General features: G+C 45.2%; 1 protein-coding gene across 4 annotated transcripts in view; it reads right to left on the reverse strand.

The window, feature by feature from the left end:
• Nucleotides 1–13,123, reverse strand: part of LOC147882376 (rhomboid family protein) — a 35,965-nt gene extending 22,842 nt beyond the window's left edge. For 3 of the 4 annotated variants that reach the window (XM_087400653.1, XM_087400652.1, XM_087400650.1), the window contains exons 1-3: nt 12,771–13,068; nt 12,339–12,403; nt 12,169–12,251 (exon numbers count right to left, since the gene is read on the reverse strand). In XM_087400653.1, the coding sequence (XP_087256779.1) occupies nt 12,169–12,251; nt 12,339–12,403; nt 12,771–12,918 (296 nt within the window). In that variant the 5' untranslated portion in view covers nt 12,919–13,068. The other variant, XM_087400651.1, reaches the window with a different exon arrangement.
• Between the last annotated feature and the right edge of the window lie 374 nt (nt 13,124–13,497).

Consider the following 13,497-nt stretch of genomic DNA (forward strand, 5'->3'; position numbering starts at 1 on the left):
CGCCAGGCGCCTCTTAATCGATGGACCTCCAGACAAGAGATTTTCAAGCCTTGCTATGCAACTAATTGGCAGATCTAATCTATGCCAGGTGGATTCTTTCCATTCTATTTCTAAGTGTCATGTGCATGGTGTACCTAGGGTTGGATAGCAGGTAACGTGGGTTACGGGATAGCATAGGGCTGGATGGCTATTTTTAGCCGAGATTGCTATATATAGAGATTGATTCATATATAGTGCTCACTTTATATGGAGGGAGCTATTCATAGCATTGTGCTATCTATAGCAGGTTTCCTTCTATATGGAGGGAGGGCCAGTGCTATTGTGTAGATCAGTTGAGTGCTCCTCAACTGATGGATGGGACTTGGACCCAAGCCGGAACTCTGGCCATCTACATGGCGGATCATAGGTGGTGTATTGAAGGTCCTCTGGACGGGCTCAAGTGGTATGGGACGCCTGGGTTAGATACGGGCCTATGGATGAGTCGAGCTGTAGCCCACGTGCTCCGGGGTGGTCGGGAGGATCAAGGCACCTGCGCTATGATTCTGGTTGGATTGAGGACGAGATTCTAGGTTAGTGATAGGGTCAGATCCTGCGGGGTCGTGTCATCTCGTATCAGAGCCGTCCTATCACGATTGAATTCAACGCGAGGTATGCAGAAAAGATGTCTTCCAGGTACGCTTTTTGAGATTGCTCTTGCAAATCTGAATTTCCGCTCATGTATGGGCTGAATTGTTGGCTGATGATGTGCGCTCATGATTGAGAGATTTGTGGAAGAAATAGAAGTCCATAGGCTGTGTGCTCTCTCGGTTGCTACGTGTTTGGAAATCGTGATTCCTTGAGAAGGGTAGGCGATGAGAAGACTTGATGCTTTCAGCAAGAGATATGAGGATGGATTGTTTCTGACCTATAACTACCCACGCTTGGGTTGTTGATGTGATTGGCTGTGTGGGGACGCGTGAGAGTGGGCTGGTTAGGGAAAGAATTTGCTCTAGGTTCTCAAGGATGAGATTCCTACCCTAGAGACCTAGATTTGCTGCAGTTGAGAAGTAGGAGGAAAGAGAGGGCGTTCATAAGCCAGAAGAACGGCTTGTGTAGGAGATTCGGGCATCAGAGATAGGGGCGATATGATTGGGGCAGGCGCTTGGCTTTGGGAAGGAGTGTATGGCCTGATTTTAGCACGTTTTGGCTATTTTTGGCTGGCTGGAGAAAAGGGAACCAGATCTATTAAAAGCGAGACTGTTTTTGGTAAAAAAAAGCAGGTTGCTTTTTTGTTTTTCTCTAGCAAGGAAAGCACTAAACATCTTGTTCAGTAGCAACTCCAAGGATTTCTGGAGGAAATTTCTAGAACGCCGATCCCCTACCCCCCTCACAGACACTTCCCTCTGGCACTCCTATGCACGCACACTCTATGATATCCCAAATCAGCCCCCTCCTGACCTCTCCGCCACCCCCCGCCCCACATCTTGCACCCTTTTCACAACCCAGGGAGTCACCCACGCAGCGCTCAAGCTTCACAACAGCCGAGCCAAGGATCATGAGGGCCTATGCACAGAGTTCGCCTCCGCCTACCCTGGCTAGCCTTATCCTCCTCTATGGCCTTATCCCAAATGGGGACCACCAATGTTGGTATAGACACCTTTCCAGCTGGTTCACCCGACTGGGCCTCGACATGGACCGGTTGCCTCCTTTTCAGTACAACCTCGACGCTCCACCATCCCCTTTCTCCCCCACTGACCAGGAGGTCAACCAGATCATCCAAGAGGATCTGCTCCAGCTTCACACCTAGAGGACTTGGTTTCTTCACCCCGAGCTTCTTGTGAAGCTTGATTACTATCGCCGACACTGCCTCCAGATCTCACAGGAGGATCACGCCCCCGGGTTATACACAGATTCATCTACCGCATGCGCTCCGGATTTCACTCGGCCAGTTTAGGGTTTTGTCACACCGATTACGGATCGAGAGCGGACGCGCAGAGGGTATCCCACGAGAGGGCCCCATCTGCCCACTTTGCGACCTGCACGAGATCGAGTCGAAGGAGCACTTTGCTTTCAGATGCCCTATCTATCATGCCATTCGAGGCCGGTACCACTACCTATTCCGCGACGGATTCGGCCCCCTCCCACGCATGCTACAGTTGCCGGACCAGCGGTGCCTAGCCGCTTTCTTACATGAGATGAACCCCGAGATGCATCTCTCCGGGCATGACAGCATGCGCAGCCCACACAGCGTGAGGACACTCAGCGACCCATCACTGATTTCTTCCAGTCACAGGATACCTCTCCTCAATCTAGCCGACGACGCGAACGTGAGCGAGAGCCAGAGCCACGACAGCTACGCCAGCGGACAGACTCACACATCCGGGTGACATCCCTTCTATGCTCTCAGCCCGCCCTACCGGGATCACCGTCGCTCTTGTTCTTCACCATAGGGCCACCCGCCACCCCCGACGACCGAGCTCGACTAGGCCGCATGACGTCAGAGGCCAATCATCCATCGCAGGGTTTTTTTCGGCGTCCCATTTTACGGCCCCTCTATGATTGGCCTCTGACAATCACCACAGGCATATATATATATTTGTATCTCCCCCCTTCTGCTCCATTTTTCGTGCCATTTTTTGTATCATCTGGAGATAGATACACATTTTTGTACCAGGACTAGACACACCGTCCTTCATAACTTTTTTTGAAGAAACGGTTGGCCGGCCCGTTTTGAGACCGCCACCGTTATGCTCATTGTACTAGTTATCTTTAGTCTCATAGACCTTCAAGGTCTCCCGAAGACTTTAATAAAATTTCTTTCTTTCTTTCACTTGCTCTAAATCAAACACCCACCCTAAATTCGCCTAGCTTTTGGTGGCCCTTCCTGGCTATTTATATACACGGGATTCCTCTCTCTCTCTCTCTCTCTCTCTCTCTCTCTCTCTCTCTCTCTCTCTCTCTTCAGCGCATGAAGGTGAATTTCCCACCCTCTTTCTGTCTGAGATCAGCCTATCAGATTCCGCCATCTTTCTTGCTGTCCTCTACTCGCCTTCTTCCCTGATTCCACGCAGCAACAGATTCGCTTTTGCTAGTGTGAAGAGCACGTGTTTGGGCACAGCTGTTTTTCTTCTAGTCCCTCTCCCGTGCGAGATATTTTCCAGCCATGGAAGGACATCAAAGTAATGAGACACCTACGTTGGATTACTGTTTTATTGAGATGGAGGATGAGGCTACATCAGAGGTTATTCCTCGTAGACCTCATGACCTGCTACGAGAGATGGATTCCTTGATGGATGAACTCTGGGCAGCTCTTCACTACTATAAAACCCCTCAGTACCAAAAATATATTGAAGAAGGCTCATGCTGTTCTAAATGTAGACAGCTTGTTTTAGAGTCTTTATACCGCTTCCGAGTTATTGAGAAGCGATGAAGAAGTTGAAATCCTCAGTTTTGACCGACACCTAATTATTTTTTGCTCGACTGGATCTTTTGAACCACTCTTCGTTCAAGAAGCTCCCCAATTTTGTATGAATTATGTTCTAAATTGTCTTGTTATTAAATTGACCAGGTTTTGGTTAATTTGTAACTAAGCGGCATTTATAATTTGATTGGTTTTTTCAAATTATATAATGTGTACTTTTGTTCCATATATCTTGAAGCTTTTTTTAGGTATATGGTACATTAAGGATGCCTGAGACTTTGTTACATCTTAAACTAGACTTAACTAAGACAATTGGATTTCCCTTTCTCGAATCTTGGTGCGTAGATTCTTGTTTGGTTTCTATTTGAAGTTCTGATCTCGGTGTGATTGTGAATTATGACGTTTCTTCGAGTTACCGTTTGGACATATGAAGGTTCTTATTGATTAGACCAGGATGAGTCTTGTTGGATACCTTCTTTGAATCATGTCCAAAGGCGGGGTCATTCTGATTCTCACTCTTTTGGCCCGAGGTCATGGATAGTCAAGATTCAAGTTGTTAGGGATGTCAATCTGGGATCATCTGAGTTGAAGAGGGATTGGCTACCTGATTTACTCATATTGTCCACTGAGTTTTTTATTTGCTGAATACTTTGGTATTATGGGACACTAAGGTATGTTACATTTAAGATTCTCTGATGTGGTGGTATAATCCAGGGTGAAATAATACCCAAGGACCTCTAGGGTGAAGTACAAGTAGGCTGAATTGAATTGGGGGCAACCTGATTAGATTTTCATTTTATTTTTTTGTACGAGGGCTGACTAAGATTCTTTACCCTGAGAGAAGCCACGTATTTTTTGGGTTTAACCCTGGAGCTCCATAGTCTAGACTCAATCTCAAGGAGGGTTACCACATCTCTTCTGATGATGGTCTATCAATGCCTTGTTTGGAACTTGATGTTCCTAGATAAGAGATCCTAAGAACTGGATGATCCTGTGATAGGAGCGGTTTATTATGCACAAGTTTATATAGGATATTCAATAGTGGATCTTGTTTTAAGAGATTTCAGATTGTATGCTTCCGTAGTCTTTGGATCACATAGGATGTTATTCCTATGATGGTTGACTATATACATGTCTAGAACAGTACCGTTGACTGGATATAGGCAACTGAATTTTTACTGATTATCCTCATGTAGGGGCATTTCGAGGATAGATCAAGGGGACCATATCTTTGGTCAGGATTTTGCCCATTGATACTTCCATGAAGATTCTTCCATCATGAGTTATGAACGGACACCTAATGGTTCTGCGATGGAAAGTCTGTCATGTATTTCAACCCAAGAATTTGAATTACAAGGGTATTCCGTTGAGGGATTTTTTGAATACTAAGTAATTCAAGAATTAGGGTTGATAGAAATTGCAACCTAAAAATTGACCGTCGAGGGACTCAATTGATGGCGTTGTTCGAACAATGATTCCTCGATCTCAACCTAAGATTTTGAGTTCAAGGATACTCAATAGATAAGGTTGATAGAATAATTTACCTTCAGGTACAGATTTTACCATGCTTGTGTACAGGATATGTCAACGGAACTAACTCTGTGGATTCAGGCATTATTGGATTTCTCGAGGAGAATACTCGACGATACGTAACCTTGTTTAGATTGAGAGATTTACTTTCTTTGGGTTAGTTATCAAAGATTGTGGCTTTGGCCTTAGATTCTCTTTGATTTGAATCTCATGGAACGTATAGCACACTCAAATTGATAGTCAGAGTATAGTTATTGACATTGACTCATCTTCACAGAGAGTTTTCGCGCTTTCTAGTGAACTCAAGAGTGAGTTCTTAGAGGAAGGGGAGTATGTCATGTGCATGGTGTACCTAGGGTTGGATACCAGGTTAACGTGGGTTACGGGATAGCATAGGACTAGATGGCTATTTTTAGCCGAGATTGCTATATATAGAGATTGATTCATATATAGTGCTCGCTTTATATGGAAGGAGCTATTCATAGCATTGTGCTATCTATAGCAGGTTTCCTTCTATATAGAGGGAGGGCCAGTGCTATTGTGTAGATCAGTTGAGCACTCCTCAACTGATGGATGGGACTCGGCCAGGCCGGGACTCTGGCCATCTATATGGCGGATCATAGGTGGTGTATCGAAGGTCCTCTGGACGGGCTCAGGTGGTATGGGACGCTTGGGTTAGATACGGGCCTATGGATGAGTCGAGCTGTAGCCCACGTGCTCGGGGGTGGTCGGGAGGATCGAGGCACCTGCGCTATGATTCTAGTTGGATTGAGGACAAGATTCTAGGTTAGTGATAGGGTCAGATCCTGCGAGGTCGTGTCTAAGGATTCTCTTTCATATTGTTATTTGACGCTCATTATCAAATTACAGCAAATGAAAGCCGCCTCCTTAAAGCATGGAAACCCCTGGTAATTCCCCAATCCCTTCAAGGACACCTCACGCATCATCTACCACACAATATCGTGTTCAGATTGCACAACCAACCCATTTCGGAGCTTTTGCATCGTGGGTCTTCTATGTTACGTGCCCTTCCAGTGACTTGGAACACATCCTATACCTTCTGCGTGAGGCACCTCAATTACATTACTTCCTCAGCAAAGTCCAGGTTGTGTTCCACGAGACACGTAGATACCCAGAACCCGATATTCCTCACGAGTTTGCTGTCCATCTTTGGAGAGACTTTTACCCCTCAGCTTCAGCATCTCCAAGGTACTCTCCACCTCTTTCAGCTCCCAAATATCCTCCTACACAGGTTGTACCTTCCCCAAGACAGTATTTACACTCTGAAGGCACTCCTTCTCCTGGATATCCTCCACTCCCAACAGCAGCTCCTTATCCCTTCTCAGATCCGTGGACTCTACCCCTGTACTCTCACGAGTAGTAACACCCATTTCGGCATCACCAGTGTTACCTCAAATAGGACCTCCTTTACCAGATTTCCACGGGTGGTTCCATCCTGCCTCGCCTGCCCCCTCCAACATGAGCAACCTCAGGGAGCAGCCCGGATCTTCTTCCAGGAATGGTACAAACTAGAGCGCAGGTTTGTGCTCTTCTCACAGGGACCTCAAATATGTCGCAACGCTCACGTGCAACCTCTCCGGAGATCAGCGACTCAAGTCCAAAAAAGACCCCTGAAGTCAACTTACAAAGCGAAGCACTACTTCAACTTCAAATTTCCCAGTTTCAGGACAGCATCTTCGACTTGGTCCAAAAAGTCCAACAACTCCAAGATTCTCGCAATACCACACATACAGAGGATGACGTGACGTGACGCCACCGAACGACTATGTGGACTCGTTCCCACTTGAGGTAGAAAACACTGAACTCCGTGCCCTCTACTGCTTACTCCAAGCTTCCAAAACTAAAAGACTTGACATTAAACTTCCGGAAGCCTATACTGGTCAACGAAATCGCCGAGCAGTTGACCAATGGCTCGCAAAACTGCACATGTACTTTGATACTGTTGACCTCATTGAAGGCAAAAAGATTGCCTTGGCAGCCTCCCTCCTCAAGGATACAGTTTTTCTATGGTGGCAACGACGCTTAAAGGACAGCAAAAGTGTGTTAACTTGGGAACATTTTGAACACGTGCTCCGTAAGCAGTTCATACCTGCGAATGCGGACGTCCAAGCACGTTCAAAACTCCGACAGTTGGAGCAAATGGGCTCCCTGTCTTCCTACATCTCTCAGTTCACCACATTGGTGCTGGAGATTGATGGTTTAACTGATGATGATTGCCTTCATGCTTTCATCTCAGGCCTAAACCCCTCATTACGCATTGATGTCCTCAAAGCAAACATCACCACCACAACTGGCGCTATTGCTTACGCAGAGCGCATTACAGATTTCCAAAACACAGGGAAGCAGAGTGCTAATAGAACACAGAACTCTACTATGGCCAAAGGTGCTCGCCCTCAAGATAACCCCAAGTTTAGAAAAAACTCGGGTAATCAAGGTCAGCGATAGTCTCAAGATCCCCACAAGTCTCAGAAATCGTATGCTGGATCCCAACAAAAGCACTCCTCCAAGGATCGCGCCTCTTCTTCTTCACAAAGTCATGACCCTCATCCCCAACATAAAGGTGCGGCCACTGACAAGAAGAACAACTCCAGCACAAAAGAACTTTGTACCATCTCTACAGGCGACCATAGATGGTTCGATTGTCCCAAGCGACCAAAGGAAAATTCCAATATGGAACCTAGCACTTCCCAAACAGAAGATGCTACCCCAACACAAGACAAGAAAGGCAAAGCTGTTCGAATGGCAAATACCATCCACATGAGCCTTGCCAGCAACCTCGAACCTTCCCTGGCCACTCAAGTACTTTGTGTCCAAGGATCGATTCATGGAACAATGATCACTATCCTCATCGACAATAGCTGCTCTCATAACTTCCTAGCTAGTTCTATGGTCGACAAGCTTCGGTTGACCACCAATCCTAGTCCCATGGACTATCAAATTGAACTCGCAAGTGGAACTACCTTCTTGTGCAACACCAGGATCAAAAACTTGTCTTTTCGCATCCAGCATTATACAGACAAGTTGAACTTCGACATCATGCCTCTTTCTTGGTACGATGTCATACTTGGACAACAGTGGCTCTACGACTATGATCCATCAATCAATTTTCGCAGCCATACTATCCAGTTTATCCACCAGGGAAAACTTATTGAGCTAACTGGTTCTAGAGACTCTCCTTCAATCCGAATTGCCTCTGCCCTACAAGTAAAGAAGGGGGTTCGTAAACGTCAAGTAAAGACTTCACTTCTGTTGGTTACAGCAGTAGAGGAGACACCAACAAAGGATCCTGAATACCTGAACCAACCTTTTTTCCAGCCCTGCCTGAATATTTTTCCACAGGAATTGCCAAAGCAGTTACCACCTCGACGACCAGTGGATCACCCAATCGAACTTATTCCCGGCAGTAATCCACCGTCGAAACCTCCTTATCAGGTTTCTTACACTCAAAATGAAGAAATCCAAAGACAAGTGACTGAACTACTCAACAAAGGTCACATTCGGCCCAGTCGCAGCCCTTTCGGATCTCCTGTATTGTGGAAAAAAAAGAATAAGTCAATGCGCCTCTGCATCGACTACCGAGCCCTCAACAAGCTCACTATCAAAAACAAGTATCCATTGCCTCGCATCGATGACCTCTTCGATCAACTTCTACACGCAACACAATTCTCAAAGATTGATCTTCGTTCAGGTTATCATCAAATTCACATACGAGAAGGCAATGAGTACAAGACAGCTTTTTGAACAAAGTATGGACACTATGAATGTTTGGTCATGCCTTTTGGGTTAAACAATGCCTCGGCCACATTCATGACACTAATGAACGACATCTTCAGGCCTTTCCTCGATAAGTTCGTCATCGTTTACCTCGATGAATCCTCGTTTTCAGCAAATCCTTACATGAGCATAAACAACATCTTCACCAAGTTTTTGAAGTTCTCCGCGCAAATTCTCTCTACATCAATGTTGAGAAGAGTGAGTTCTTCAAGACCCAACTCAAATAATTGGGACATGTTATTTCAGCTCAAGGCATCTTTGTGGATCCCAAGAAGGTCGAGGTAATCCAAAACTAGCCTACTCCTAAGAATGTTCATGAAGTCCGCTCTTTTCTCGGATTGGCAAACTTCTACCATACAAAGGTCTATCAATTTTCCGAAATCGCAGCTCCTATGTCAGAATTATTGAAAAGCACAGCAGTTTCTTAGTGGCTTCCCGAAACAGAGTATAGTTTCCAACAACTCAAGCAAGCACTCACTACCACACCAATTATGGCTATTGCTGACCCAAACCTTGCATTTGAGGTCATGACCGACGCTTCCGACATCGCTACAGAAGCAGTCTTGATGCAAGAAGGCAGAGTTATTGCTTTTAACAGCCATAAACATCCCGATATCCAAACCCGATACCCGGTTTATGATAAGGAGTCTCTTGCCGTTGTACATGCTTATCGCTCTTGGAAACATTATATCATGGGAGCCAACTCAGTGGTCAAAACAGACCATCACTCTCTAAAGTATATCTTTACTCAGCCAGTCATGAACGCTCGACAAGCACGCTGGGTTGAGTTTCTAGCCAACTTTCACATGACCGTTGAGTGTATACATTCCACGACTACGCAATGTAGTTGCAGATGCTCTCAGCAGGTTAACTCTAGCATCAGCTATGGTAATCTCTACATTATCTGTGGATGTTCCGAATTCATTCAAAGGGAAGTATTTCAATGATACAGACTTCGGCACAGTAGTACAAGTTCTTTCAAAAGATCAACCTTCGACCCCCGAACAGGAGATTTTCTCATCCTATTCTTATACGGACGACCTTCTGTATTATCAAGATTGTGTCTCTGTACCACATGACAAGGATGTTCGACGTCTTTTGTTAAAAGAGCATCATGTAGTTCCTTATGCTGCCCATCCAGGCATCAACAAGACTTATAGGTTACTCAGTGTAACATACTACTGGCCTCAAATGAAAAGCGATGTCATCAAAATGGTTTCATCTTGCTTATCTTGTCAACAAATGAAAGCAAGCCGACGACTTCCAGCAGGACTTCTTCAACCTCTTCCAGTTCCAACTGAAAGGTGGGAAAGTATTTCCATGGATTTCATTACAACACTACCACGATCCTCCAGAGGTAACACTCAGATTATGGTAATTGTTGATCGATTGTCCAAAATGGCACACTTTGCTGCTTGCAAAAGAAGTGCAAAGGCTCCGGACATCGCCAAACTCTTCATACAACACATCTTCCGACACCATGGATTGCCCAAGAATATCGTATCCGACAGAGATCCTAAGTTTACCAGTCACTTTTGGATTTCGCTGTTCGAATCTTTGGGTACAACTCTACTGTTCAGTTCAGCCTACCACCCAGAATCAGATGGCCAGACTGAAAGAGTCCACCAAGTTCTGGAAGAAATGCTTCGACATTATATTCAGTCACGCCTAGCAGCTTGGGAAGAGTATCTACCCCTTGAGTTTGCTTATAATAACTCTTTCCATAGTGCCATCAGCATGACTCCATTCCAAGCAGCTTATGGACACACTCCGATTGTACCAACGAATTTTGTACTTCAACATCGAGTGGCCCTAGCTGATCAATTGGTTCAAGAAATGCAAGACATTCTACTCCAAGTCAGGGATCAAATGCGAAAAGCGCAAAAGCGGTATCAACGGTCTGCCAACAAACATAGACGTCACCTGGAATTTGACACTGGTGACATGGTGCTATTATTTGTAGCCCCACATCGCTATAAGACGGTTAAGTCTGTGTTTCCTAAATCGCGACCAAGATACTATGGACCTTTCCAGATCGTCAAGAAAAATTCACCTTTAAGTTACAAATTGGAATTACCACCATCATGGGGTAAAATCCATCCGACATTTCATATTTCTTGGCTAAAAACGTACATTCCAGGCAATGAAGCAGTTCCTCCTGCAAGTGATTATGTCCCAGAAATCGAAGACGATTATGTTCTTATTCCTGAGCGTATTCTGAACCATCGACAGCGAGAGACTCGACATCGACTTATCACGGAATTCCTTGTTCTTTGGCGAGATTTGGATGACTCCAACGCTACTTGGCAATCTGATGAAGACTTTTAACAGTACCCTGACATTTTACAGCAATATTTTCAGAATTTACCGTGATATTTTCTTCATCAGTTCATTATCTCCACTAGGGCCTTATTTTGAGTGGGAGGGGATGTCACAATCTGTGACGTATTCCTTTCTCTATATCTTAGACTTATGGATGGTTTGATGAATGGACACTTGTGGAAGGGTATGCCCTTTCAACGGGACACTTCCTATGAGGCACAACCCTTCACAAGAGACATTCTATTGAAGAGACACTTCTATTGTAATGTACCCTCATCAAGGGTCACACCCTTCACAAGGGGTACACACCTCTTCATGCACATACACTTTGGAGTACACATCTTTTCATGTGTGACTCTTCACTCTATATATGAGAGAGGCCCAACTGTATGGATGACACTACAGACACTCAAGCAATATAAATATTCCTTGTTCTCTACTATTTAAGTCTCCTTTCTGTTCCTTAGCACATTTCTAAATATAGTAAATCTAGCTTACACCAAGTTAGAGGTCCTTTAGGTGGAAAATGTGGAGGTCCTATATAAGTCTCCATCCACCCCCTACTATGTACCTTTTTTTGATGTGACATCTAATCCTATCTACAACCTCCTCCTTCCTCCTACATGCTGCCTACTCTCTCTCCCAATCTCTCTCTCTCTCTCTCTCTCTCTCTCTCTCTCTCTCTCTCCCCCTTCTGCTTCTCTATCCCCCTTTCTCCAAATCTGTCCCTACCCCTTTTCTACACCCTCCAAAAATAAACAATAAGGATCTACATATTGCTTATCCATTGGCTATTCAGGGTTCTTGAAAATCAGGTTGGCAGAGACTCATCACCAATTTTGTTCCCCTAAAGGCCTTGGATGCACATGCACGTCCAGGCACATGGTCTTCCACACTTGAACTAGAAGAGTAAGAAGAATTCAGGAGTCAAGCATGACACCCTACCCTTGTAGCAAACGCTATACATATAACACAGAAATGTTCCACTGACGTAATCAGATAGAGGTTCATGAAAGCTCTCTAGAAAATACATACCAGCGAAGTTCACCTATTGATTCCACCGAGTATTTACCATAATCAGTAAGACGGCATGAACAAGAACCTGAAGATTCAACAAATACCTCTCAGATATGGATGGTGGACGGCATTGCTTCCTCGCTCCATCTCCAGCACTTTTGTCATAACCTTCATCTGCACCTTCCTCCTGTGCGTGAAGGTAAACAACAGTGATTGCTACCTTCTAAATCCACTCTGACTCAAAAAAGAAGTACAATCAGGAACTATAACTCACAATGAAAGCCTCATGCAGATCCAGAAGTTGTTGCAGTTCATAGACTTCACGCTCTACACCATCCACTGCGCCAGCATTCGACGGTGGAAAAAGAGATTACTTGGGCTTTGATCACATAGGAGTGCGGAAGGCTGGAACTCCCAAGGATACAACGTGAAAAATGGATAGCTTCAATACAATAAAACCAAGGCGTAAAAAACGTTCTCCTAAGATCGGGTGCACAATGGTTGGATGAGCACAAAACAGGTCAGCATAAAGAAATTATATATGGCTTGGGTTTTCGAACAGAACAAAATAAATTACATTCATACAAAAGACATTGTTGCCATTGATTCCTCGTTTCGTGAGAACAATCCATGCACCGGAACAGAAACTCTAAATTCGAAAAGGAAGAAACTGACATGATGCTAGGTCTAAAAGAGGAGGGCTTACCGTTTGGAGGGAGGTGGCGAAGAGCAAGGAAGCCGCAGGCTCCGGAGGCTGCCAGTGCGTGAAGATGGAAGTGGGAAGGGGAGAGAGAAGGGACGAGGCCATCGCCATAGATCACCAGAGCTCGAGCAGGAGCATCCGCAATTCCCATAGCGTGCTCCTCCTGATGTTCAAATTGTTCTTCAAATTTGGTGGAATATAAGAGCTTTCATGATGCTTGATCGAGTGGATCTTCCCAGTCGAAACTCATGGCAATCTGATGAGCTTCTTGCTTCTCAGACTCGTGTAGTCATTTGAAGAATGCTTTGGTGATGATCAACTCCTTCATCAACTTCTGAGACCCGGTTATGTTTATTCCACTCCCATGGATTGTGAGGGTGAGTTCAGACCCAAGGATTGTTAGGGTGAGTTCAGACCCATTGTGGAGGGGCAATAGAAGTCCTCGCTGATGGCCGCCGCGTGTGGCGGTTTAATCTATGTCACCAACTTGTGATTTTTTGGAATGGTTGCAGAGCTCGCCATGGCCCAGACTCACAAATCTTTTGTGTGCGTAGTGTCTGAGCCTCTCTTCCCCCCTATTGGCCCACTTAGGACTCCAACCCTTCAGGTGTGAACCTAACCTCTCTCTGTTGCATTGAGACACTCTCAAGCTATTTACACATCAAGAGGCACCACCACCGCTCCGCACCTGTTTGAACCAATGGTAGGCAAGGTTTTTAACACTGGGCGA

The sequence above is a fragment of the Dipteris shenzhenensis genome, chromosome 29, assembly GCF_047967505.1.
Source record: "Dipteris shenzhenensis isolate YYH24624 ecotype China chromosome 29, Dip_SZ_1.0, whole genome shotgun sequence".
NCBI classification, from domain to species: Eukaryota; Viridiplantae; Streptophyta; class Polypodiopsida; order Gleicheniales; family Dipteridaceae; genus Dipteris; species Dipteris shenzhenensis.